The 24,848-nt window shown below is 38.9% G+C and overlaps 1 protein-coding gene across 2 annotated transcripts in view; it reads right to left on the reverse strand.

The window, feature by feature from the left end:
* Window positions 1-1,729: 1,729 nt before the first annotated feature.
* The window catches only part of igdcc3 (immunoglobulin superfamily, DCC subclass, member 3), an 86,373-nt gene continuing 63,254 nt past the window's right edge, over window positions 1,730-24,848 (reverse strand). The window contains exons 8-14 of one of the 2 annotated variants that reach the window (XM_086072252.1): window positions 13,818-14,065; window positions 13,028-13,192; window positions 12,638-12,826; window positions 10,509-10,613; window positions 10,301-10,430; window positions 9,990-10,197; window positions 1,730-6,663 (exon numbers count right to left, since the gene is read on the reverse strand). In XM_086072252.1, the coding sequence (XP_085928378.1) occupies window positions 6,520-6,663; window positions 9,990-10,197; window positions 10,301-10,430; window positions 10,509-10,613; window positions 12,638-12,826; window positions 13,028-13,192; window positions 13,818-14,065 (1,189 nt within the window). In that variant the 3' untranslated portion in view covers window positions 1,730-6,519. Of the gene's footprint in view, window positions 6,664-9,989; window positions 10,198-10,300; window positions 10,437-10,508; window positions 10,614-12,637; window positions 12,827-13,027; window positions 13,193-13,817; window positions 14,066-24,848 lie in introns of both variants that reach the window. The other variant, XM_086072251.1, reaches the window with a different exon arrangement.

Genomic DNA, 24,848 nt, shown 5'->3' on the forward strand with positions numbered 1-24,848 from the left:
GAGTAACTATATTCATTCTAATTACATAAACCAGAGGATTATGCATTTCAAATAAATAGGCTTTATTAGACTAATGAATGTGTATTATATATAGTTTATTTGGTAAGTTTGTGTTAAAATTATCTTTAAAAAGTAAATGGGAATTTATCATATAAAAAAATTACATAAATCTTAAATTAGGCTTAAATATTTCTGTGAGTGAACTAGTCCGGAGATTTGATGCTAAACTCACAGGGCAGGTGTCGGATCAACCACACCTGCAGCGATCCACTTTTATTTAATATCGAACCATCTTTAAATCATGTTGACAACATCAATACAGAAGATGCAGTCTGCTCAAGCAAGCGTGTTTTATGGCGGGGAATGAAGACAGCTTGTCACTTTCGAGGTAACGGGACCCTCGCACGAGTCGTTCAAGTGAGGATGACGAGTGGGAGCAGGATGAGGATGAGGGGATCATTGGGCTTTGGCACGGGCAAGACAGATTTACATGTACGAGCCGAAAGGTCCTTCAATCTATTTTCATCAACGCACGTCATCAGAGGAGCTTGACCAACAATGTGAGAAAGACACATCAATAGCACCATATTGAGATCATCACTTTAGCTTGCTATCATCAAGTCCAATGATAATCAACTAGCACGTCTTTTCCAGCTAAAACAATGCATTACAGTTTACATGCAGAGCTAATATTGTTTCGTCTGCATACTACCTTTCATACATTTACTTTGCTTCTTTCCTGACAGATTACATTCTAAACATAAGACTGATCTCAAATATTAAGTGCATAAGTACAATAGCATGAAATCACCATTTGACAAAATAATAAATTATTGGAGAATCTCAGCATTATGCATACAGACGAGTCTCAGCAAAAGAGCAAAGTTAAATGCATCGGGCAAGAAGTCAATTCACAATCATATAGAATGGTAATTTGGTGCCACTGTAATCGATAACATATCATGTCAAAGTTATTTTGAGCAAAGGTTAATTACACCAGGTTGTGGTAGAAACTATGCTGTGAAAATTGCAATATTCCAAAAACGCCTGTCATTCGATTTCTAGTTACAGCTGGGTACTTTGGAAATGAGATCTGTGAGGGATCATTTGACTCTTATTGAACCTTTTAGACGGCTTATGCCATTGTGTCCTCAACATATCTTCATTTATGTGTTATCGCTTGACTTGAAAAAAGGTAGACCAAGTTTGGTCCTCGAGAGCCTCTCTCCGTTTCCCTCCACTAACACACCTGATTCATGATCAGGATCGTTATCAGGCTTCTGCGCTGAATCGAATGAAAACAGGCTGGATTGTGGCTTTCGAGGACTAAACTTGGCCAACCCTGCCCTGGTACAACAGTAGCCTGTGTAATGTAGCTTGAGGGACAGAATAAAAAAAACAAAAAAAACAACTATAGCTAATCAAAACTCTTGACTGCATTTTTAAAACTGTCACACTTATAACACAGATCTATTGACAAACATTTTCTGTTTCCCAAATTTAATAAAGCATTAACAGCACTTGAACTGTGAAAAGTAGACATAAACTGTTACCACGACTGCAGTCAACCTTAAATATTTACCTCACTCTCAACATGACATTCTGATTAGTATTACATTTGTGGAATATGAATTATGAAGCAAAATCCAGCTGTTTTTATCCATCTCAGGGGGCGGCCATTTTGCCACTGGCTGTCGACTGAAGATGACATCAAAGTTGCTCAGTGCTCAGGCAACAACCAATCACAGCTCGCCTGTTTTCTGAAGCTGAGCTGTGATTGGTTGTTGCCTGAGCCCTGAGCAACACGACATCTTCAGTTAACACCAAGCGGCAAAATCACCACCCCCATTAGATGGATGAATATTGGTAGACTTTGCTGTTTAACTCCTATTCCACAAACTCAATTTTAATCAAAATGCCGTGTTTAAGCTAGTGGGGCTACCTAGAACATATTAATGTTAAGAAAATATTGGGGTTGACTTCCCCTATAAAGCCAGAAAGTACTTTGAAGCGGCTACTGTTACATTTACTGTATGTAGTGAAACATGCAGGGCCGATAATCCCTGAGCACCCTCCCAAAAAATTTAATTCCTGAACAAAGGTAACAGTAGACAGGGTATCAGAAGAAGTGAATTAAGATTAAGCATTTCCCAATATGTTTTTTTGCTACCTCTGTTGCCTTGCCTGATTGGTGTCACAGCACCAGCCAGGGAGCAAACAGCTTGCGAGGGCCTCATTACATCTTACAGGTTGTAATATACAGCCACCTAACAACCTGACCTATCGGAGTGTTATCATGTATACATGATCATCACTGCCGTACACCTCCAGTGAATCAGGTGAAATAGGGTGCTAGTCAAACCTGACACATCCACAGGGACCACATGAGCAATTTCCTGTGGGAGGAGGTCAACCCGAAATTACAATGACTGACTGATACACAAGAAAGAACGGACAATAAAGCTAAGTACTTGATTCTAATTGAAAACAGGTTTTTACAATATTAAAAATATTCACCAAGGCTGGAACAGCTTCTGAGATTAAGCATCACATCAGTGGTTATTAAATGTACAAGTAGATTAAGTATTAATTGTAAATGCTTTTTTAACACTTGCAATGAATATTAACACCAAAGTGTACAGTTTGATACAAGGGCGTGATGCAAGAATGACTCAACAGGTAAGCAATTAAAGTATAACAGTAGATAAGATCAACAATGGTTGGCTGATGTGGAGACAACTCTTTGAATCTTGTGGGTGTTCAAAACATATAAACTGATAATTGTATGATTTATTCTTTTTTTTTAATGTAGGCATGGAACTTCCAATGTGGAGTTAACATTTTTGGCGTGCTAATACATTCAAACTTATTTGCAAGTATGTTTGAATGTATTTAAATAGGTTTGGACGTATTTGCAAATACGTTTACATATATTCGCAAGTACAATTGGATGTACTTTAAATGATATATATATATATATATATATATATATATATATATATATATTTGTTTCAGTGTTTGGCCAACATTATACCAATATGTTAAAGAATTAGATAAACATTGTTCATTCGTAATTTTTATGATTTATTATTATGTCTGCAGTGCATGATTTCTGTTTAACATTTTTTTTCTGTAATGCCACTGGGTATGCGCAAGTCAATATCTCATGGTTCGAATGTACATTGACAGTTCCATGCTTCTTTAAGTTTTCTAGGGTTTGCCAGCAGGATTTGAATAAATAGCTTTGAATAGTTTGTGCTATGTTTGTTATGTACTTTCAGTCCATGTGACTTTAAGAGTGCATTCATTTACAAGATTCTTAATTAAAAGTTGTAAGCAAAATGCAAATAATATATTTTTGACTTCTACATTACAAATTGTGTCTCCTGTCCAATTGCACGCTAATTAGCTAGTCATCAATTTTGTCTGTTAAAAAAAAAGAGCAGTTTTACTCCAAACCTGTGACCAAAGACCACACTTTTAAACCAAAGGCACACACTCTTGGCACACTATTCAATTAGCTTATGTGAGGCAGTCATTTGCTATTTTAAAAGAAAAAACATTCACTCCAAGTAAAAGCAAACATATGAATCATGTGGTATAATGTCTTTAAAATATGATTGGATTAAGTCTAACACGAGGGAAATAAACACAAACAATATAGAGAAGATCTGTAAAACCACATCTGGATTACCAGAAATATGGAAAAGAGCAACTGTGTGAGGGTATACGGAACAGTTACAACACCTAAAATATATATTTATATATATAAATATGCACCGTAGTGTCCCTGATGCTTTGCAGTTACATTTAAGAAGCTAAAAACATAACATTAGAATATGGAGTATGATGGTGTCAGTGTATAAATCACTACAAAACAAAAAAACAACCACCCAAAAAAATGTACTGTGAGTTGTAAATGCCATCCACTCTACTTTTGACAGTTTACTTTATTCAAATGTAAACATTGAATTCAAACACCAGTGACAAAAATATTTTTTTCGCGATATGAAAAAAAAAAGTAATTTGAAGTCACACATTCACATCAACTAGGAACTAAGCAAGAACAGGAACTGTGATTATAAGTGCACTAAAGGATTGTGTGTGTTTGTCTAATGTTTGCGTGCCATCCTGACTCTTTCACCATCCATTAAATGCTGACTGAATGCACAACTTTTACTGTATAGTTGTGTAGTTATGTTTTTCTCTGCTTAATTCATTCCCCAATCCCGGTCCTCGAGGGCCGGAGGTGTGCAGATTTGAGATGATTCCATACTCCAACACACCTGATTCCCATATTCAGCTCATCAGTAAACTCTGCAGAAGCCTGATAATGATCTTGATCTTTAGAACTAGGTGCATCTACAACCTGCAGAAATCCGGCCCTCGACGACCTGGATTGGAGAAGCTTGCCTTAAGGCCTGAACAAAAAGACAAATGATTGAGGTAGGTAACCATCGTGGATATTAGAGCGAGACCCTGTGACGCCACAAAGTCAAGAACTGTAGAGAGATAAACAACGGCCTAATGATGACCATCCATCGCTCTCATTTAGCTCTTTGTCTGTGATCATTAACATCCCGCAGGATTGTGTTCCTGAAGCTCTGACACGAATGTTCATAGAAGACAAGAGGGCAGCAATGATGATTTTGGGAAGAAGTTAGGCTAGCATGACGAACAACTTTCACATCTTGTCAACACCATCATTTCACTTCACTCAAAGGAATTGAAGTAGCTGACTGACATGAAGATTCAATAATAACTGAATAGTTCAGATTTATGGGCAAACAATATTCCTTATGCTGTGAAAGTTAGAGAAGAAGGTTGGTGACCTTTTAATTTGCTTTTGAGTTTAACAACAAAAGCATAACCCAAACTTTAGCTAATGATAAATGCTATATTGATTGACAGTGCTAAACTGGTTAATTCACTCACCAACTCCAAGCAGCTATTGGAAGCCCAGCTTGTGTTGGGTCTGACCGGCGTACAACGTATGACAGACAACCTAGTATGTAAAAAGAACCGGAGTGATTTTGCCTGGGTGTTTTTAAGCATGCTATTCCCTTCCCAGAATTTATTTGGACAGCCAAGCTAGGTGGCATACATTTTGTTAACTTTGGTAAGAGCAATGCAAGTGTCAGTATGTCTTGCTACATTGAAGCTAGCACCTACTCTTCTTCACAATCAAATTCATGATGTGGCATCAACCTTCTCATCTTACTCTCAGCAAGAAATGATTGAAATGAAATGATTGACCAAAATATTGAACTTTGCTAACGAAAGTGTAATTATGTCTTGGCAGTTTAATCAGATATGTGCTTGTGTTTAAAATAAAAAAACAAAACACAAAAACAACATCTAAATCTACACACACACACACTACACACAGCCATACCACAAATTTGCGTCATTTTGCGGTTGTCCAATTGAGCATTAAATATCACATTGAGCAGTAAATTGGAAAATGTTCATTGCAGTGTATTTTTATGAGTGTTTTGTTCTATAAAGGAACTATTTCCAAAAAATATCAAATAAAAAAACAATAGTAAAATGAGCTTTACAGCATAGCTAAAACAACGTAATCCATAGCACATTCCATTAAATTGCACGTGCGACTGAATTACTTTGTATCTACAAACGCCAAATTCTTCAAACAGAGGAGATAAGGAATTTTCATTATGTAATAAACAGACAAAGATCAACTACAACAGTGACAACATGAGCAATGTTATTTTGAGGTAGAACATTAACTTCAGCATTTGGAAGTGCTTTATGTTGATACTCGTTTTTTTCTTTTTCTTTCATTCTGCTTGAACAAGCACAAGAGGAGAGATGATTCTTGACATCTGAGGTAGCGCGGCACCTGATCTTGTCATTCTGACCCATCAGTTTCTCTGCATGTACAGTTAGTGTGAAAACAGGGGAAGATAAAGTCCCTAAAGGCTTCCCACAACACATTCATTCCGGCTGAGGTAGGTTTTTGTTCAATTCACACATGCCGAGAGCCTGTATGAGGGCCCAGAATTCACAATGGAAAAAAAACAAAGTCCTGAGACAAAAACTGACTGAGTCCCTGGAAGAAGGTTTTCGGTCTTCAGTGAGCAACAAGATGGAATTGTTGGTATGTTTAAGCAGGCAGCTGGCGTCTTTGACATCCACAGAAAAGTAGTGATAAGACCAATAACTTATAACCACTTTTGACATAGAGATGATAAAGATACAGTATGTATGCCAATATATTTTTTATAAACTTAAAAATGAAATTATCTTTGTATAACAAGGACATTTGGGGCCTCTCTTCTGTGTGCTGCCGAACACCAGAAAATAAACAAAATAACCAGACAGTGAGAGTAAAGAACACTTAACTGGTAAGCCTGGCAGAAAACAACTCCCCCAAAACCACTTCTAGACTTCCTAGAACTTCTTAACTTACCAATAAAAATCTTTGCACAAAATGCAAACTACTTTGAAAGGAAAACCTGAGTGAGAGAGAATCTGAGTTGACACTTCGTACATTGATTAGCCTTGGTTCTGTTGACCTGTTCGTGTCGCGGGCGACTCTTGGAAGTGTGTCTCTGTGTCCTGCTCCACAGTAAATTCGTCCAGTGGTATTGTGGACAGCTGGGTGTCATTTGGCGAGTAGGTCAAGAGCGTTCTGTCAGCCTGAAAATAGAGAAAAATAAATACGTTGTTGGAAAAAAAGTGAGGATTTTATTCATTGCCTACTGTACTGAGTGATGTTGTGTGTCGTAAAAAAGAGCGATGAGAGTTGGAACGCGTGTGTTTTGCACCGGAGTTGTAAGATAGCGATTGGCGATGTTGTTGCTGGAGAGCAGCACTCGGTACAGTAAGCGTGGCATGAGCTCAGCTGGGCAAACTTTAATTGGGCCTTTTCACTGCAATGTTGCCATTTACCTGTTGTAACTCTTTCAAAATTAACTTACATTGCTTTATTTATTTATTTAACCAACTCTAACAGGACAGTAACAGGAGTGAATTTTTGGCACCGAATTAGCAAACACATGAAATATAACCACCTAGCATTTATGTTAATAGCATGCTGACGTGGATCATGTTTTGATGATTCACAATAAAAAACCCAAAAAGTATTTTAAAAACTCAAGCACTGCCATTTGCTTGCTGTAAGTTACTCTTTCAAAATAAACTTACATTTCTACCCCCAAAAAAATTCTAACAGGACAGTAACAGGAATGAATTTTTGGCATCGAATTATCAAACACATCAAATATAGCCACCTGGCATTTATGTTTATAGCATGTTGACATGGATCAAGAGCACCCCCACCCCCAAAAAAGTATTTGTAAAAACTGAAGCGCTGCCATTTGCATGTTGTAACTCTTTCAAGATAAACTTACATTGCTAGCGTTTTGTCCAGCTCTAACAGGAAAGTAACAGGAGAATTAGCAAAATACATTAAATATAGCCAACTAGCATTTATGCTAGAAGCATGTTGACACCAATCACGTTCCGATGCTTCACGAAAAAAGTAAACTAGAAACACAGGTAACAGGACTTTGCTGAGATTTTAAACCCTCCTTGCCGTCATGGATAAAATTTTATCGAACATACAAAAAAATTAATGTAAACACACTCATAGCCTTCCTGTGGCCTGTGTAGAATGTAATATCTGTGTACCATGTGACTTGTGGAATATTCTGCATAGATTACAAATACATACAGTATTAGGGTGACAGGACTGAGTTAAAAGTGACGGTCTCACTGGGCTGGACAGGCGCGTTTCCTCCACCGATCATTCGCGTGGTCTGACCAGCGCTACAGCTCAGACCAGGAGGGTTTCAAACCCCAGGAGAGTTCAGTATTTGGCTGTAAATAGTCTTGAAATCTTATTTTTGTCATGTTGCCGTTAGTTTTTTTTAAATTCTACTTAGATGCCAGGGGTCAACTGAGGTCTTCCAAGGGTCTTGTTAATGTGGTTGTGTCCTGTGGTGTTGTTACATGTTAATTTCAGTTCAGTGCTGTGCTTCTATGATAGACGTGTTGCAGTCTAAACCAGCAGTTACCCTTGCACTTGGGGTGGGAGGTGGGCTTTAAGGGTTACAACACCTCCACATACTTGTTCTCTGAGCTGTCCTATAATACAACTATTTTGGTAAGTTACTGTGGTCCCATTCTTTCAAGCGACACTTGTAAAATAACTCCATGAAAGTTTCATTCGTGCTGCTAGTTGCGTAAGGTTTATTAAACTACATTTGTTTTCAGTAAATTGCACACAGCACTGCAGACCTCGTTCAAAAAGCGACCAGCTACAATGTTTATTTGAACAGACATGCTCTTTCCACTCTTGTCTCCAACACTGTCACCATTGCCCACATACATCATATTAAAATATGTGACGCTGCTTTCCTGGACACACCATTTCAGGATGAAAGTAAACGGCACTATGACCTTTCCAAGGGAACTTCATTTGACCTTGTCTCAACTTTTGAATGGATCAGTTGCAACCTGCTGATGAGACTGTGAAACTCTGTGGGGCTGCTTCCTGTTTGAATCCTGGTAATGGTGAGCTACTATCAAGTTTTACTTGTCATCTTGGTGTCAAAATGTGAAAAGCATGATGAAGACGACTTTAATTACTAATTTTAACTGATTAAGGAAGTTTATTGGACCATTGGTGGATCAAACACCTGTTGTGAATGTTGCCGTTAGTAAAATGTAATGAATCTGTGAACACTTGATGTGCAATCAAACATTTAAGAAGGACAGGTTATTTGCTCTTTGTTAGGTTATTTGTGGAATTTCATTAACTTTTCACCTTTCTACAAGTAAAACGGTAGGAAAGTCATTAAGCATTAAAAGTCGTTAAGCATAAAAAAAAAAATCCAATGAAAAATGTGTATTTTCAAGCTATGCATTTTGCAGAAACTTGGGCATTTCCCTGCGCTTTCTTGTCGTGTCTACTAGGGCTGGTTATTGCCAACCACCTCACAATACAATGCATATCATGATACAAGGGTCATGTCACGATACATATTGCGATACACATGTATCATAATACATAGCCTTTGTTATGGAAAATAATTATTCAGCACATATTAACATAAGTTTATACTGTATTGTGGACACCTGTACTTTCTTTAACAATGGGCTTTTCACTTTTTGTACATAAAGCAAAACCAAAGTGACCTTGACTGATAAGCCTGCTCGGAAAAGACTGCTTGCATTCCTGTCTAGCTGATCCTCCCTTTCTCCTCCCAAAAAACCCTAACCAGGCAGCATAAAGAATCTTCCCATGATTCCTACAGTCTTGTAGACTGCTCTGTTAGACTTCAATATAAAGAAACCCAAAAGACGAATTGTTTTCCAGAGTGTTTCATACATCTCGCCTAACTACAAAAAATTCCACAACACCTTCAAGGCGATACGTATCCCAATATGTGAAATTACATACATTTTTATGAAAACTGTCATATGGCTACTGATACTTTTTTTATGCTGGATGGCAAAAAATAATAAAAATCTTCTAATGTTAGCAGCACTTCCGGTTTTCCGCCTTGGTGCCTGGTCAAAATGTGTAAAAATGTTATGAATAAGGGAAACTTCAAGAATAAGGCGCAATATCGATTCTGACGCCTCCCTTATCGATATTTGTATTGTAAAGTGGCCTACTACGATATATTCTCATATTGATTTTTTTGAGCACACACGTAGTGTCTCCTACTTTATATAGTACAGAACCACAAAAATGGATGGTCCAGTCACAGTGCACTCCCCAAACAAGGCAGACATTGCAGGAACATGCTGTTTACATGCTGTGCTGAAAATACGACGTTTTGTTCTAAAACGCTATATTTGGAGGAGCTAAGGCAGAGGAAACCCTAGATATGCATCATCATTTTAAAGAAGTATAAAGTCATTGAAGTTGTGGAGGTTATATACAGTAAAGGCATAATGTGGGTTTACAAATGTAAATCATTTTGACACACAAGAGAAACTCTGTTGGGACTCACCATGCGTGGGTCTTGTGAGTTGGGTTGAGGGAAGAGTCTCTCCAGCTCATTACTGTCAACCACTTTGTTCCCTCCAGTGCCGCAATTGACCTCCATTTCTCTTCTGGTGGCTGCGTTCAGCCCAGAGGCCTCCTGGGAAGTGGAGGATTCCTGTGCAGTGCTGTGCGCCGCTTGGGGGGTGGCCTGAGCTGCCTTACACATGATCAACCTGAGGATTACCACAACCACAATTTAAACCGCTCGTCTACACATCTGACAGGGCAACATTAATCCCTAATTGGATTATCGGCAGGTTGCTATCATGAACACACCTGCCACGGTAGCTGAAGACAAGGAAGAGAACGCAGAAGATGATACAGGTGACTCCAATGTGAATTCCAATTATGATGCCGGTGGTGGAGGTTTTGCTCTGTTCATCTTGCACACAGTCACAAGAGGCATCTAGAACTGGTGAGACAGGACGTTAATCGCAGTAATAGTAAAAGGGAGTGTCAAGTTGCGTTTTTGACAAGCAATCACCAGATTTCTCCAAAGCCTCTCGTAGTGAAACAAAGCGCATGGTGGCATTGCCATCTCCGTGTTGGTTGTATGCCAGCAGATTGATCTCATAAACCAGCGAAGAATCTGGACATAACACACATATATTCATACCATGGGTAAAGCAGCAGTTTACTCTTGAACGAAAACTCATTTGACCCTTGGAACCCTTGTTTTTATTTTTAACCAAAGTAAAGGGTCTGAAAGAGAAAGAAATTCAGTGCAGATGAGTAAGATTTGACAATAGTAGGATATCACCTCCCATGGGTTTTCCAAAAGTATTTTTGCATTTTGATCAACAAAAGAGGGATATAGTAAACGTGATAATATATATATATATATATATATGTATATATATATATATATATATATATATATATATATATATATATATATATATATATATATATATATATATATATATATATTTGCCCAAGTTTTGGAAGCATTGGTATGTTAGTCTCCTCTGAGGTCTTTTGATTTTTTTTTTTATCTGTTGCCACTAATTGCACTGTAAATATATGTTGTGAATGGTTCTATGTGTCTCTTATATCCTTTTTATGTAATGTTTTTTTTTACCTGGACGTTTTTTGAGTATGAGTATGTTTTGAGTATGTAATAAAGTTATATAACTCAAATAAAGTTATATATATATATATATATATATATATATATATACACATATAGGGCTGCAGCTCTTGAGTATTTTGGTATTTAGATTACCTACTGAAAATTCAAATAATCAGGAATATTAGGATTAAAATAAAAATATATATTGTTTTGGTTAAAGACTAATTAAATAAAAGAAGACAAAAAACACATTTCCACTTAATAATGAAAGATAGGTGCACACTAACTCTCTAGAAAGCTCTCCCCCATACATTTTTGTCTATAAGTGACGTCTGAAACACAGTAATGATATAAGTTTGTTAAAAAGTGATCAGTAGGAACATCAACTGTGTCAGTCTGTGTACAGAATCATTTAAGTCGATTAAATTGCCTCTGAAAAGTAATTTGATGGCTCTCGCAGGACTTGGGCTCTGTTAGCCGCTAGTGCTGTTAACCGCTAATGCCGTGGCCGCCGCACATTAGCGTAATTAAGTCTTTTTGTAGTGCCCATAATTGTTATTTTTGGGACAACATTGTCAACATCGGTGGCACTATTTTGCAACGGTAAACACTCGAAACACAGTCGGAAAGATAATGTCAGCCGTTAAGCCAGGAAAAACTTTATAAGTGACAATTGCAAAATTACGTCACAAGTCAAAATGGCGGTTTTATGCTGCGTTTGAAGCCAGATTTATTCCACTCTGCGTGTCCCAGTTCCGCCCTCAAAGCGTTTTGAGGCAAAGATGGCTGATTCAGATGAATTGTTTGTTGTTCTGGTTGATGCAGTCATTCCAAATCACGCTGTGTCACGTAAACATATGCCTTGTATTTACATTTTCCTCAAACATTTTGAAGGAGGATCTGACACAATCTGAGTGGGATAAATCTGATCTCCCACTTTCCACTAATGCAGCATTTTCCCTCTGTTCATTGAAAAGCATTGGACTTTGGATCGTTGTAATTTGATTTGTCAGGATTATTTGGATTTGAAAATGTGATAATTTTTAACTACTATAACAACATGCCTGGTTTGTATGCTAGTCACAGGCAAAAGCAATACAGTGTACAATACGGCGTGGAAATGAAGCGTCACATTGTGGAAATAGCAGAAATGAAATAGTGGAAATGCCTGGATTTTCGGAATTGTCATTAAAAGTGTACCAAGGCGTTGATGTTCATATAATACTGTATTTGGTAAGGAAGAGTTTATTTTGAAGTTAGCCTTCTCTTTGCATTGGCGTCATGTTTCTGTCTTGAATAGTATGAACAATTGTTGCTTGACTTGTTCCTGACAGTGTACACGCAAATAAGCGGGTATCCGAGGCCGAAAAAAAATGCTTTGAGCATTGTTTTGAATTGAGGAGCTCAAATTACTCGAGGACTCGTTTCACCACAAAAAAAAAATCTTAGCGAATAAAAATTCAGTCTCCTAAAACAGATTGTGTTTGACCGGGGCGTCCTCTGTAGCACATTGTCTTGTAGTTAAAAGCTTAACTTCTCACCCAGCTGAGTGATGTTGTATTGGGTGGCGTTGCGTGGTAAGAAAATGGGACCAATAAACGCTGCTGTGTGGGCTCTTCTGTAATACAGTCGGAAGCCTTGGTGTTGACCCATCTTGGTGGAAGCTTCCCACATTGCTTGCACTACGCTGCTGTTTACAACTTTGGCAAAGAGGGAGGGAGGTGCTGGAACTGCAAAACAATTCAAAACATCATCAAACATGTTCAAATAGCAAATATGTTTGTCATGTCTTTTTTTTTTTATCTGGGTCTCTGTATGCTGTAATGTGGATGAAAACTGTTATTCCTTTTGTGAATTATATAAATATAAAGAATAACAAACTTTGACTAGTGGTGCAACAGGTGTGTTCTGCGTGAGTTGTGAGCTCTCACCTTCCCCATGAGTGCTCTCTGTGGCGCTGTCTGATGGCTTGCTGGCCCCGTGGGACGTGTAGGCTTTGACGTAGAAGGTGTAACTGGTGGAAGGCTCGAGATCGCGGATGATTTGCTGCAGCGTCACCTTACTGACCGCCTCCTCGTACTCCATTTCCACTGGGTCTGATTGTGAGCATTACAGGGATGTGAGGTAAAAGGGGATGAAGTCACAAAGAAAGATGATATTTTTCTTTTGCATTCATGTGATATGAACAAAAGATTAAGCGAGGAAAAATTTATACACCTCTTCCTTTCATCGTTTAATGGTTATTGCTTATTCAATGATTTTGCTGGCTATTAATTAACAGCTACTCTACTTTGGCCTTGACGGTTTTGGGAATTTCAGCCAAAGGTAGAGAAAGGGGCGTGTTATTGCATTTTATTGCTCTCAATCCAGAGACACCTGACCGTAACCGTAATCTCGCTCCAGCCGTCAGGCCCTGAAGTCCTGGAAGTGTAATAGCAGCAACCTTATTGGCTCATGCCTGGGGCCTTTAATTACACATGAAGGAGATAAACTGAGGAGAAGAGCAGTTTGGACTAACCTATAGATATAATGGCTAACATACTGTATAATACTTTTTCAAATACATTCCTTTGATTTTCCAGTTTAATTTACATTTTCAATAAATACCTTGAATTGGTCCTTAATTTTGCCAGGCAGGGTTCTAGTGTAGAGTCTGACATTAGTCATGCACTAACATCCATGCAAGTCATTTGCATTTGTCTCTTCTGAATGCATTCTCACCTGGGGTCCTTCGGATGTGGAGCACGTAACCGATGATGTCCTGCGTGTTCTGATCTGGCTCTGTCCACGACACCTGGATGGTGGTGGGCGAGAGGGCCTTAGCCTGCACGTTGATGGGCACACCGGGGAGTCCGTCGGCCCACAGCACCGTGAGGCGAGCGCTGGCCTGCGTGGAGCCGGCGCTGTTCTCAGCAATGCACTGGTAGATGGCCTCGTCGTCCTGACTGATGCTGTATATCGTCAGTGTGCTGTGAGAGGCAGAAAGATGAGCTTCACTATCATCAGGCTTGGGGAGTAATGGAATACATGTACCGCTGTTACGTAATCAGATTGCAAAATGTTTTAACTGTATTCCATAACAGTTACAGGAAAAAACATGTAATCAGATTACTGGTACATTTATTAAAAATGGGGATTACTTTGAAGGATTACAATTTATACGATGACAGAGAGTGCGAAAGAGGGTGAGAGAGAGAGAGAGAGAGAGAGAGAGAGAGAGAGAGAGAGAGAGAGAGAGAGAGAGAGAGAGAGAGAGAGAGAGAGCGCGTGCACGCCCACGCGAGTGGGACCGTTGCTACATGTCGGGGAGGTGGGAACGAATGAACTGGCTAGTTGCGTCATCCACACGCGGGCAGTTTGAAAAAGCTTCACGGACGGGAGGAGGGAATGGCGACCGGTATTCACTGGAACTCACTCGGAGCGAAAGTTTTTGAGCTGAGAGTCCAGCGGCATGCTACGCGCTGTAGCTTCTTGCTAGCTGTGTGAGTTGTGAGTTACACCTTCCAAACAAATCTTCCTCCCACCAATCTAAAAAATAAATAGTATAAATAAAAGTTCATTTTGCAGTTGATGTCACACATCGTCATCCTCATTGGATGACTATCTATCTATCTATCTATCTATCTATCTATCTATCTATCTATCTATCTATCTATCTATCTATCTATCTATCTATCTATCTATCTATCTATCTATCTATCTATCTATCTATCTATCTATCTATCTATCTATCTACCTATCTATCTATCTATCTATCTATCCATCCATCCATCCATCCATCCATCCATCCATCCATCCATCCATCCATCCATCCATCCATCCATCTATCTAACTGTGAGGTGTGGTTGCTTTCTGTGACAGTTCGAAAACAGCATATGACCTTCAATCAATCAATGCCTACATGCTTTTTAATTACACTAGGATTTTTGCTATTTGTAGGCTGCCCGGGTCTCTATCACCCGCAAATAGCAGAGGCACATTGTATAGAATATTGTGGTGATATTTATTTTTATTTTGTCTTCATGAGCATACTCAATATTGGAGTAATCCAAAAGTAATCCAGTTACATTACTTTAATATTATGGTACTTGGATTACATTACTAACTACATTTTTTAGCAAGTAACTTGTAACTGTAAAGGATTACATTTTAAAAGTAACCCTCCCAACCCTGACATCATGAACATGGTAAAATAGTGCTGTAGGGTATCGTAGTTTGAACCCTAATGAGCTTTGGGGTGAGTCTGATTCACCAATATGTTTTTAGCAATTTTTTTCTTCATTTTTATTTCAGAGGAAGTTTCTTCAACCAAGCCCATGTCCACGCAAACACATTGTGCATGTCATATGTGTGACTTTCACCTCTGCAAATAAGTCATCCTTAAAAAAGAACTTGACTTAAAGAATATAGGGTGCACATTGACCTGCAACAATTGTATAGTTTTATCTGCAACAGTCTTGTGCCCTCAAAAAGGCGTTCGTGGGAATGATATGGAACGTGTTTAGTTGGGTGACTAGACGTCCCGGCTTAAGTTCATTTTGAGCATGAAAGCCAAAAAGTTTGGATGATTGTGAGTGTAATGACTTATTTCACGCTATTGAACTGTCAAACAAGATTGCATTTAGCATTAGCTAAAGTAATAGCACAACCACCGGTCAACAGATTTACTTCCGGCCGGATCTGTTTGGGAAAGGAGGGACTTGCTGTACAATACTTCGAGCTGATTGGACAATGTGGCATTTTGTGCACGTTTGTTTTTACCAATCAAGGCAACGGATAAAAATGTCGTCTTCGGTCTCGTCTTAGGGGGAAGAAAAAGAAAAACGTATGAACATCTTTACCGGATAAAAATGCACGAAGCGCCTGTCCTAAAAAAGGTCGGTTGCAAACGTATCAGCGGGAGCGGTACGAGATGTATTCTCCGGAGTTTGTGACCTCACAAATACCGTGAGAATTCAGCTTGCTGGCAAGGTTAGTTAAAGTTTAATGGCAGATTTAACGAGGTTGTCATCTGTTATCCTGATAAAATGATCAAAAACCGGTGTGGTGTAGTGCTCCGCAGGCTTGCTCAAAATGTATTTAAATATTAAATTTGAGTGTCCTATGTTAAATTAATAAATTACTAATGTAATAATTAATCATTATTAAGTTAATAATGAACTGAAACGATTTACCCTACATGTGATTACAATTGTTATAAATGATTGCTGGTGATAATTTAGTGTATATTTGATTTGCAGCGAAATGACAACGTTCTGGTTTTTAATTTTGAAAATCTGGTCACCCTAGTTTCCATTATACACATGAAACATATTTCAAGAACTTAGAAATAAGATGAAAACAGCAGTTATGATAAACCAGACAGACTATGGGTATGCATGATTCTTTTGAGAATTTGAGAAATGGACAATGATTTGAGTTGAACTGAACAATTACATTAATGGCTCACGTCACTGAACAAATAACTGGATTGCTATTGCCAGACTTGGAATGTTATTATTCACTGTGTGCAGTATTTTTTGTGCAACCTGTTCTTCAGTTGCAGCCAACGTCAAAGCAAATCCTGAGTTTTGCCTTCAAGTGTGTTATCAAAAGCATTAAAAAAAATGCCCCTCGCCCACCCGTGCCCCCATGCAGTTCTTATGCAAATGTTTAAGCAAATCAATACCAAAATATTGCTTTCACTGTATGCTGGCAGAAGGTTCACAGTCAAGGAAATCGTCATGCACGCACCTCATCCAGGACATATATTTCAACCTGGTTTGTCATCTGCTGCAACTCCCTTCGGAGAGCATAAATCGATTTCAGACTTAAAAAAAAAAAGTAATTTGCCAACATCAGTGAACCCTTTCATGTGCCCACACGCACACGCACTCACACTCGCACTCGCACACGCACGCACACACACACACACACACACACACATGTGGCTGTGAGCACAAAACTGTGACAAACACAGCTTCCCACACAAGGTAAATCTTTTTTCCCTCACTGCTTTTACTTGACACTCTCTCCAGCCTATCACTGCTACTGGCTGCTTTTTGTCGATTACTGCAGATTTCTCATTCCTGGAGTATCTGCGCTGGTTGTAAATCATACAATATGTATTCGCAACATACTGCGCTTGTGTGTATGTGTGTGCTTGTATTAATTCTGGTACTCAAGAAGCATAGAAATGCAAAAAGCAGAAAAATAAATATAATATGACCAAAACATTATATTCATGGAATTTGACGTTAGGCATTTTACATCAAATGAAATACAGTACGCATGAAAATATTGTTCCTTGACTGAAAATGTAGAAATACGCAAAGGCCTCATCTTCTTCAACAATTGTCACATTTTGACAGGATCATTTAAACATCGCCGAATTGTGTTTGAAAAAAAAACAGATGTGTAATCCAATAAGCATTAGTGTTTGTAATGAGGGACAGGATAAAGCTATAATTAAAGTCTTCTGTCTGCACAACGAAAAGGCCTTTTTGCATTAACGCCTTCTCTAAGCCAACTTCACCTCTGACCTGCGAGGCCCCAGTCTCCAGGCCTCCACTCATACCATCAACAGATGGCGTGTTTTCAGACAGTCAACGTGATCAGGCGCCATAGACGAGAAAAGGGCCGCCGGGGAAGGCCGACTTGATGTCATTACCAACGCGCCCGAAGAGTGCGGGGAGAATTCAGGGGAAAACTAATATATTGATTGTTTTTGGCAGGTACAATAGTCCATGCACAATGACACTGCCAACATGTAAGCTTATGAAATTGCAAACGTTTGTCCTGCACTCAGAAGAGTTTTTTGTCTTCTGGACATGTGGAGATGGAGAGCAAGGCAGAAAAGATATTGGAGATGTTTTTCTTGTTACAGTCTGATGTATAATTGATCATAATCATTTTTTTTTTAAATCATTGGTTGTAACACATTAACAATCTCATGAGAGCCAATATCATTGCTCTCACAATGATAATAAGATCACTTTAACTCACACTGACAGATAGCTATTAATTAATGAATCTATTAATTAATTTAACCATGTGCTTATTAGTGTGGGTGTACTTTGCGTTGATATAGAGTATCATAGCGAGACATCAATTTTTGCAGGGCAGCTCACTAAGATCATGTGTAGACTTTTGTTTAATGCTTCAATTTGAAGCTTGCGGAAATGCTGAAAAGCAACAAACATATTTTATTCAGATCCTTACTATACTATACTATACTTACTGTTCTTTCATGTACTTTTTATTCTCCACACTTTTTTTCAATGTGAAAAAACTCCCACATAATACTCTCCTGGTATATATCGTCTGAATCCACAATACTTACAGTATTCGCACAATTTAACGTTAAATATCAACTTTTCCCCATTCATTTACAATGGGACTTTTTCCCACTTTCCACGCTCACTTCCATACATACAACTGACCAGCTCTCTCATACTGCTCAGTTGCGCAGTTGCTAACGTGCATTGTCCAGTAACCAGAAGGTCACGGGTTCAAATTCCACCTCCGACTGTACATTGCATATAAGTCCGTGGCCATTATGCTAAGTGATATACATGTTTACCGTCTGACTATCATATCAGGAAATGCAATATAAATTCAATGAGATGATTAAATGCATGTTAACTTTCAGCATCAGATGACACTTTTCAAAATAAATACGCCATTAGCCATGATTTAGAACAAGTCAAAAAAGTTCACTGCTTAGAGCAATTGCCTGGGTTCAAGCCACATTCAATGGTTTGATACCAACTGACTATCATATCAGGAGATGGATTATAAATTGTCAGAAATTATTAAATCCCACTTTAGACGGATTGCAGCTCAAGCTTTCTTTTTATTCATTTGTCATTTAACTACAATTAAAAATGTGTAATTTTCACATAATTTATTTATCTTTCAATTTATTTCACAAGCACATGCATTCACCTAATAGCATTCAGCTAATAGCATTCAGCTTTTCAGCATTCCAACACAATTTCTGCAAAAACTGCACTTTGTCTGGTTGTTTGATGGCATCTTGCTTTTTGACACTTTTTAAAGTTCTTTGGTGGTTGACAAGTGTGATGATTATTTCCACCCAAAATGCTTCTGTTTGAAGTAGGCATTAGTCATGCTGCAGCTGTAAATATGAACCACATTCCTTCCTACCAGAAAAAAAAAAAGAACAGCGGGATGAATGGGATCGGACAGGCTTATGGCCAAAATCCCTATTGTGTCACAAATATCACACGAAACAGCAATTGACTTTTTAAAAAGGTGATAGTCTGGTTTTGATGCTAAGCATGTAACGATAAAGTATCCCAAGATGCAAAGAAACAGATGGAAAGAGTGAAAGACAAAGTGTTTGGGGATTTAGGGAATGGGGGTAGGGAGTTGTTTGCTTGTCTTGCATGAGCTCCAAAGCTGGCCTGTCCTCTCCTGACAGGATGACACCATCATTTACCCATCAGTTCAAGGTCGTTTCACGGATTGATGCGTAAGGCCAGTGTGTCTGACAGCGGGGCCTTGGCTCTGTTGTTCCATCTCCGAGGGCGTGTTTGCTTGCCATTGTTCCTGAGCAAACCCCATAAAAAAAACACAAAAAAACCAGCATGGCCATTCTGAATCCAGCACGAGGGAGCGGGACAAAAGAGAGGAACAGGAGGAAAAGGTGGGGGAAAGTGGAGGGGAGACGGTCAATGAGCCGTCTGCGGCCTGAGAGGAGGGAAGGGCCCGGCGGTATGACTGATTACAGGCGGGGTCAGAGGTCAAGGCCAATGCCCAAGCCCTAACTCTTGGTGATTCATGTGGGGTGCAAAGAGGGGCTGCAAACAAGAAAAGACCGCTCATGCTGAAAGAAAATGAGCTAAAAGAATGACGGCGAGAAGAAAGACTCTAAACGAGTATTTTGTGGAAAAAAAATGTGCAGTTTGAAAAGGAGCCTGCTACCTCAAATGATGGCCTTCAATTATAAAACACTCTTTAACCGTTTTCCTTTCTTTCCCGATATAAACTCTTTAAACGCAATGCTGCAAAGATCAATAGAATTTCATTAGTGAAGCTGGTCATGCAGCCGCCACACAGTGCAGTCGTCTAACTCTCAAAGCGCATTAATATTGCAATAATGCTTGTAATGAAAAAGTCAACAACCACCCTTGAAACAAGTATGTTTTAATATGTCTCAGCAAGCACACTGTTGTATGAGCACATGTGCGGGTTTTAACATCTGTCAACATGTAGCAGGGAGAACAAACAAACAGCCTCCCCTGAGTGGCCACGTCCCTTTACATGAGCAGCCAATCAGCTCGGAGCTGACATCCCGTTCAGCATTTGTCTCTTATGTACAGTGCAAAGGGCAACACATTTGTGCATTTTTATGATTAAATATGTGCACACCAAATGAATAACAACACAGCTGAGCTATTTGTGCACATACATGTTCACTCGCTTTTTGATTAAACTGTGTGCGTGTGTGTGTGAGTGAATGAAATATACAATCGATTCCGCTTCCTATCCTTGTCCGATTTCCTTTTGAAGGTCATGAGAGATGAGGGGCTAAAGGGAAGTAACATTGCGGTATGCGTATTGTTGCACAAATACACACACCCGTACCGGCCATACATTAATTGAAATTGGTCTATTGCGCTCACAGTATATTCAGGCTTCCCTGTCATAACACCAATATACTATGCTGTATTATGAGAACACAGGCATCGTCCTGCCCACAGCAGTTGAATATCATTTACATATGATTACTTTTGTTTTGGCTCGGTTCAGGAGGCAAAATGCCTGGCGCCGTGATTTCCCATCCACTCTTGCGTCTCGGCTGCACAGCAATAAAAGCAATCCACATAACAGAGGCTGTTTGAGCTTGAGGTAAAACTCATCTTCCTGTCCGTACCCGGTGAGCAGAAACAGGCTGTTGCAACCTGTAAATACTGACCACGCAAAATGAATAGGCTAATATTGTCATTTATTGCATATTATGTCTTAGTAATGATTAATTACAACAAAATCAGAAGATATTTTTGTTGAAAAGACATGAAGCTTTTATTATCTTGCTTACATTATTAGCATGCTTTGTGACTTACTGTGTGTTATTATTTGGGCATCTCATTGTGCAAATGCTTTTTCCTCTGAGGGCCACACAAAAATGAAGAAAGCATTTTTTTTTTACTTTTATTTGTCAAGCGCAACAAAATCAGTTAATCAAGCAATTGTATATTCTGTATATGTTACAGTGTTTTTGAAAAACTGCCACCTGCACCCTAAAAACCGAAAAAAAGGGTACATTTGATTTGATTCTATTGTAACCAATTTCATTGGTTGTTTGGCTAACCAATAAAATTGGTATGCCCGTAACCACCTGGAATGGTCAATGTCTGACCAATTTAATGGTTAATCAAGCCAATATGACCTTAACCTACTACTTACTTGGGAATCATTCATGTGATATTTTCACAATTTGGACCTTGACTGCTGTTACTTGTTTAATTGAAAATTATTAATTTACATATTTCCCTATTTATTTGCTCTACAGTATATAAAACAAATTTATTAGTAGCAGATGCCGTGTTTAGTATATGCCACGGGCCGCTTAAGAATCGATGGCAAGCCACAAATGGCTCCCGGCCATAGTTTGGACATCACTGGGCTACGCAGAAAATGATGAAAGAAAAAAAAAACTGAATACAAGTAAAGAGTATACTGCATACTATATATAATTGTTTAATTCGAATAGAGTCGAAAACTGGATTTATGTGCTATCTGTAGACCTTCGCCAAGGTCAAACAATCTCAACACCAACGATGCCATTCCACTCCATTCCTGGAAAATATTTGTTCATATGTTTTCATTACCCAAGATGCAACGCCCATGTGTACCACAACGGCCCAATTTTAAAGATGCAAATCTACTCTTAAATGGCAAAAAGCTTTTCACGGTCAACTAGCAGTTTATGAGCTAATTAGCTAATGGTAGATTACAAAATGAAGCTTGGTTCCCTCAGCAATCAAATAATACTTTGTGAAGCGTGACATCCACATTATAGCAGGTCATACACTAATAGTGGCAAGTGGAAAGACATTTTATCTTCTCATTTGCTCATTTAGCCCACTTATCATTTTTGCTTTCCCCCACAACAAAACATGGCCTCTCATTTGTTTTCTTCCACTCTTTTCTTCTCGTTGACTAATAATGTGCAGGCTGGAGGAGGCAAGTGGGAGTGGATCAGTGTATGTGAGTGATGGTGGTGCCTGTCTCAATGTACTTGCTGCACTACACGTCAGCTATTGATCTTTTTCATACATATGCAATACACTTACTTCCTACTTTTTACTTATGAAAAATAAAGTGATGAATAGCGGTTTGTTCCTCGCATTCTCCAACAAAAGAATTGAACCCTGCGTTGGAGTCATGTGTTACAGAAATGCATGTGCTGAGACTATGAAACATTTAGTGGCGTTTACAAGAGTTACAGTATGTTTTCATTTTGTGATACACACAAAAACTTTGTCATGATCTATAATTACAATTTTTTTATTTATTATTCATTTTGCATGCACCCACTTGGAACAAAGCCAATTATTACAGCTCATTCATTATTAAATTTTTTTTATTATTATTATTATTATTATGTTTTACTGTTTATCCTGTTCATGATCACGGGTGAGCTGGAACCTGTCATAGCTGACTTTGGATGAGATGGTGATTACTGGTCACACATATTGACGACCATTCAGACTACAATTCACACCTATGGGCATTTTGTTTTGTCAATAATATGTTTTATGCAGCCCCACTAGTCTAAATATGGAATTCTGGTTAATATTGCGTTAGTGGAATATGAGTTAGACAGCAAAATCCAGCCATTTTCATCCATCTCAGGGGGCAGCCATTTTGCCACTTACTGTCGATTGAAGATGACATCAAAGTTGCTCAGGTCTAAGGTAACAACCAATCACAGCGCAGCTTCAGAAAACAGGTGAGCTGTGATTGGTCATTGCATGAGCCCTAAGCAACTGTGATGTCATCTTCAGTCGACAACAAGTGGCAAAATGGCCTCCCCCTAAGATGGATAAAAATGGAGGGATTTTGCTTCATAACTCATATTACACAAATATTAATTAGAATGTCATGTTTAGACTGGTGAGGTCACATACAGTATAACATATTATTGTCAAGAAAAGTTTAAGGTTGACTTCCACTTTAACCTTACGATTTGGGAGCAAACTGTACATTTCTGATATACCACAGACAAGTACACAACACACAAACTCCACAAGCAGAAACGCGAAACAGAACCTCTCTGCCGCTAACTGCTGAGCACATGCTCTACTGTGCTGCCACAGTATATGCAAATACCCGACAATAAAAGGTAGGTGGGTACAAGCTGGTACAATGTGCAATTAATCATCTAAATTATCTCAGAGATGCATTTGCAATGCCACAGCCCAAAAGCCAATAAAACAGTCACTGCAGCATGTGGACTTTATCGTGTGAAAACATGCTTCTACAACACTCATTGCACTCAAGGGGACCGCCATGGGAAAGCATCCAATATGGTTTACGCACACAAAGACATACATTAAATCAGGCAGTGTAAAATTGACCAAGCTGATGGAGGAATGCCACCCAAAGGAATTTATCACAACCAGGCAATGCACATGACCCAAACATTACTTAATTGTATCATTAAGATCTCCACACATAAAACAGTGCTATCAAGCCTCTATCATGTGTATATATGTGTATATGCTGTATATATGTATATTAAGGCTGTGCACAAATCGGTGGTGACTCGACTTGAGATGCGGATTGCCCATAAAAAACAAACACTAACAGGGGGGCATGGATGCTCGCTAGCATCATGAGCATTATCCAGAAGGAAACAACAGGCCTCCAAGAATACATCAATAGGATAGCACCCAGGGACGACCTGCTTAGTGAATACCTCAGTCAACAGAAGCCCAGCAATGAGAAGGAGCCAGATGGACTTTCATGTTGTTGTGGAATTTTGATTTTTAGTAGTTAGGCGAGATGTATGAAACAGTCTAGAAAACAATTTGACTGAGCAGTCTACAAGATAGTGGTCTGTGAGAGAGTGCGCAGTAAGAATCATGGGAAGATTCTTTAGGCTGCCTGGTAAGGGGTTTTTGGGAGGAGAAAGGGAGGGTCAGCGAGACAGGAATGCAAGCAGTGTGTTCCGAGCAGGCTTATCAGTCAAGGTCACTTCGATATTGCTTCATGTACAAGAAATGAAAAGCCCATTGTTAAAGAAAATACAGGTGTCCACAATACAGTATAAACTTGTCATCTTAATACGTGTTAGATAATTATTTTCCATAACAATGGCAAGATAAGTCCCGACATGGCATGTACGAGACAAATTGAAGAAGTGGCTGACATCGAGAAACCATACCAGAAGCTGGAAAAGGCTGGACTCAAAGACAGCACAGAGGTACTAATCATGGCAGCACAAGAACAGGCCCTAAACACAAGATCATCACCACATTAGATAGGAACCCAGCTGCAGGCTGTGCAAAGAAGCCCCAGAGACAAGTGCAGCATATCACAGCAGATTGTTAGATGCGGACAGGCAAGGCATACATGGAATGGCACAACCAGGTAGCAGGAATAGTGTACTGGAAGATCTGCATCACTAGAGGTCCCAGTAGGTGGTTAAGAACAACCAGGGCAAAATCTCGTGGGACTTCTAGATCCAGACTGACAAACTGGTGATAGCCAACCAGCAGTCATACATGACATACATGT

The sequence above is a fragment of the Leptonotus elevatus genome, chromosome 3, assembly GCF_054856555.1.
Source record: "Leptonotus elevatus isolate MCC_2025b chromosome 3, RoL_Lele_1.0, whole genome shotgun sequence".
NCBI classification, from domain to species: domain Eukaryota; kingdom Metazoa; phylum Chordata; class Actinopteri; order Syngnathiformes; family Syngnathidae; genus Leptonotus; species Leptonotus elevatus.